Consider the following 4,294-nt stretch of genomic DNA (forward strand, 5'->3'; position numbering starts at 1 on the left):
GAGACGGTCTGTAAGAGACGGTCTGTAAGAGACGGTCTGTAAGAGACAATTCAGACTAAATCTTAATCTAATTGTATTCAAGAGTGAAAACGTTAAATTGAAATTTTCTGCGGGTTCGAAGAAACAGAAGGAAATATTAACTAATTTTAACTAAATTTAACAAGATGTTCATTTATTGGCGGGGGCCACGCCCCCTCCCCCAATCCTAGCCCCCTCTGCACGCGCGCGCGCACGCGAGTCTCCCTCAGACTGACAAACGTGAGGAAGTCGCTGGAAGATGAGGAGCTGCGGTTTGTCCTCGTTTTACTGTCCACATGAAAACTTTCCGTGCGGTGCAGGAAGCTGAAGATCCGTGCGTGCGTGCGTGCGGTGCAGGAAGCTGAAGATTAATTTGTGAGCAGGTAATAAAGGAGAGCAGGGGGACAAGAGAGGAGGTCCGGGAGAAGCGGCGGAGCGATGACGCAGAGTCCAGTCCTCCTCACATGCTCTTTGGATCTGTAGCATGGTGTCTCCTCGCGTGGTGTCTCCTCGCGTGGCGTGTCCTCGCGTGGCGTGTCCTCCTGGACTCTGGACATCTCAGCTCGTCTTCCTTCAGCTTCTTCTCGCACTAAGCGCCTTCTCCTCCGCCGACATCTGCCTCCATCACCCGGCGCAATGCTCCGTCCTCTCGCAGATGCCACGCACGGTGCGCGTCGGTGCGATCTTACCGAGCCGGCAGCCGGCGCGGATCCAACACGCGCTCAGCCGGGCCCTGGCGAGCATCCGTCACCAGAGCGCAGGGGCGGACTCTTCAACCTTCAACCTGACCCTGGAGGTGGTGACGCGGTCGCCCGCGGGATGGGACCCGGAGTCGTTGTTCCACAGCACCTGCCACGACCTGCTGATCAGGGGGGTCTCCGCCGTGCTCGCCTTTCCACGCTCCAGAGAGGAGCTCATCCAGCTGGAGTTCCTGTCTTCTGTCCTGGAGATCCCTTTCATCTCCATCTTGGAGGACACGGAGCCTCTTGTGACTAAGGTACTGAGGGCGTGTGCGCGTGTGTGAGTGCTGCGGCACCTGTGGCAGTCTGGTTTTAAAGACCAAGGTTCCTATAGTGTGCACACTTTGTACATGACAATCAGCCGATTGTGCAGTCATCTGTCTTGGAGGCAGGGCGCTCTGCTAACCACAGCTCTAACCACTCAGTTAACTGGTTAGAGCTGAGGTCCTCCAATGGGAGAGCTGGGAGATCGATTCCAGCAGCAGACACGAGTTGAAGTGTCTCTGGGCAACACACTGAACCTCTCACTGCCTCTGACGCGTGTCCATCAGTGTCTGGATGTGATCAACATCTGATTAGTCTCTTCACAATGACTTGTTCAGCTTAGAGGTGTGCGCGTGTGTGTGTGCGCGTGTGTGTGTGTGTGCGTGTGTGAAGGTAAATGAGGACATGGATTGTGTTGTAAAGCACTTTGAGTATCTTGATTAGATACAGTTCACTTCAGTTTATTGTGTGGTGTCAAGTCACAAGAGAAGTTGTCTCAGTGCCCTGAACAGAAACATTCACAGTAAAGCCAGTTAGTAAAAGTTCTCTAAGGATGGAAACCAGCATGCTGTCTTTCTACAATCTAACTGCCCAGTAGAAAGGTGCTATATAAGTACAATCCATTTACCATAACGACTTCATGTGTTGTGTTCACTGCATGCATTCATTCATATTTCAGAACGTTCAGCTTGATCAGAAATAGTGTGCTACGTCTTTAGGTTCATCCAACTTGTATACTTTTCAAAATATGTCATTTACAGGTTCTGTTGACAGGGCGGGGCGTCCCGCTTGTACAAAAAGATTTTTTTATTTAGTTTTCTGGCAACATTTTCTTTTCTATTCTAAGATTTCAGTTTTTTTTTTTTTTTTTTTGGTATAAAGTTTATTCATTTAAAAAAAAAAAAAATTACATAAACTATATAAAAACTACAAGAGATTTAAAATGAAAGGCAGCAGAAAGAAGAACAAATCTTATTATATCTGCCCCTTTTTTCAAACAATTAGTTCACTCATAATAATTTTCAAGTAACAGAACAAAATGAATAACTTTCTAATTTTTCTAATTCTAATACAAAACACACACTAATCTACTTCATATATACTTTTTTAACAATCCAGTTTTGATCTTTTTCTTAAATGTACACATTGACTTGTCATTTTTCACATCACTCTCTAGAACATTCCACAATCCAACTCCTTGGATTGAGGTAGACCTTCCCTTCAGACTAGTTCTGAATGTTGGTTTGACAAACATCTCTATCCCCTTAAGATTATAACAACTTTGTCTTTTAACAACATTTCTTTGGATATTTAATGGTAATGTGTTATTTTGAGCTCTATACATAACTGATAAAATACTATAATCTACCAAATCATGGAACTTCAATAAGTTCAGTTGATAAAATAATGTGCTTGATGGGTGACTGTAATGCTTTCTGGTGATGATTCTTACAGCTCTTTTCTGTAAAATAAAAATAGGTTTTGTAAATGTTTTACATGCTTTCCCCCAAACATCAATGCAATAGATTAAATGTGGAACAATGATTGTGTTATACAACATGTACAGAGCTTTATCATTTAATAATTCCCTGACTTTGTATAGTACTGCAATACATTTAGATATTTTTGTTCTTACAGAATTGATGTGATTTTTCCATGTTAGCTGTTCATCAATGATTACACCCAAAAATTTCATCTCATTAACTCTACAAATCTCAACACCCTCAATTTTAAATGGATCATCAACAGTTCTCTTTTTGTTACTAAATATCATGTATTTAGTTTTATCTAAATTTAATGATAATTTATTAAGTTTAAACCAAGTTTGTATTTTATCAAATTCTGTCTTCATCAATTCCAACATCCGTTTTACATCTTTACCCAAACAGAAAAATGTGGTGTCATCTGCAAAAAGGACACATTTGAGGAGTCCTGATACATTCACTAAGTCATTCACATATAAAATAAATAACTTTGGTCCAAGTACAGAGCCTTGAGGAACTCCACAAGTGATATTGCACAGGTCAGATCTTACACCATTTATTTGTACAAACTGTTTTCTATCTTTTAAATAGCTAGATACCCAGTGTAATGCTGGTCCTCTTATACCATATTTATTTAATTTTTCAACGAGAATAGTGTGGTCAATAGTATCGAATGCTTTTTTTAAATCAACAAAAATACTAACACAATACTGTTTTTGATCGACAGCAGTAGTTATTTGTTCTATTATTTCCATGAGAGCCATTGATGTAGAGTTTTTTGCTCTAAACCCATACTGACTGCTACTTAGAATGTTGTTTTTTTTTGTTGCTAATTTTCTTTTCTGTTTTGCTTGTTTTCATTTCAAGAACTCAGTTATTCTTAAAAATGTCAGGGAACTCACTCAGCACTCAGCATTAACTGCCGTTTCTCAGAAAATGCCATTTCTTACTCTAACTCAGAAGACCAGTTTCACTGATCCTGTTGCTTGGGGCAGGAAATTTCACTTAGTGTTTCCCATCAGCCAGACGCTGAAGCTGGCAGCATGCAAACTACGCTAATAGTTTGGGGAAAGTAATTCTATGAAGATAATGAGGGCAATTATCCCTGAGTCTAATCTAAAGAATGAATAAAATAGTCTGGAAGAGAAACACTGAAATAAGTAATTGGAGCAGTAGATAATGTCTCAGACTTCTAAAGGTCTCATTCCAGCAAATGGTCTCAGATGAGCTTGAGCTGAGAAATGTTGGTGCACACCTACATGTTTAATATGTAATAGGTTCAAAGTAGAACACTCAAGGCAAATAAGTTTTTTAAATGTTCTCTTTAAATTATCATGTGGTGTCAGCACAGTGCGCAGTTGGTAGAGCTGCCACCTCTCAGTGAGAAAGTCTCCTGATGGAATCCTGGCTGGGGTGCCATTCTCGGTGGACTTTGTATATGCTCTCTCCGTGCATGCATCCTCCAGGTACTCCAGTTTCCTCTCACAAATCAAAAACATGCATGTTAGGCTGACTGGTAACTCTAAATTGTGAGTGAGTGTGAGAGTGAGTGTGAGAGTGAGTGTGAGAGTGAGTGTGAGAGTGAGTGAGCGAGCGAGCGAGAGAGTGACCGACCGACAGACCGACAGACAGACAGACAGACAGAGAGAGAGAGACAGACAGACAGACAGACAGACAGACAGACAGACAGACAGACAGACAGACAGACAGACAGAGAGAGAGAGAGAGAGAGAGAGAGAGAGAGAGAGAGAGAGAGAGAGAGAGAGAGAGAGAGAGAGAGAGAGAGAG

General features: G+C 42.0%; 1 protein-coding gene across 1 annotated transcript in view; it reads left to right on the forward strand.

The window, feature by feature from the left end:
• The first annotated feature begins 502 nt into the window (after window positions 1–502).
• Window positions 503–4,294, forward strand: part of LOC119427267 (glutamate receptor ionotropic, NMDA 3B) — a 102,630-nt gene continuing 98,838 nt past the window's right edge. The window contains exon 1 of the mRNA XM_037694848.1: window positions 503–1,015. Within this exon, the coding sequence (XP_037550776.1) occupies window positions 503–1,015 (513 nt within the window). The remainder of the gene's footprint in view (window positions 1,016–4,294) is intronic.

This window comes from Nematolebias whitei, chromosome 21, assembly GCF_014905685.2.
Source record: "Nematolebias whitei isolate Nwh7 chromosome 21, NemWhi1, whole genome shotgun sequence".
Classification (NCBI taxonomy): Eukaryota; Metazoa; Chordata; class Actinopteri; order Cyprinodontiformes; family Rivulidae; genus Nematolebias; species Nematolebias whitei.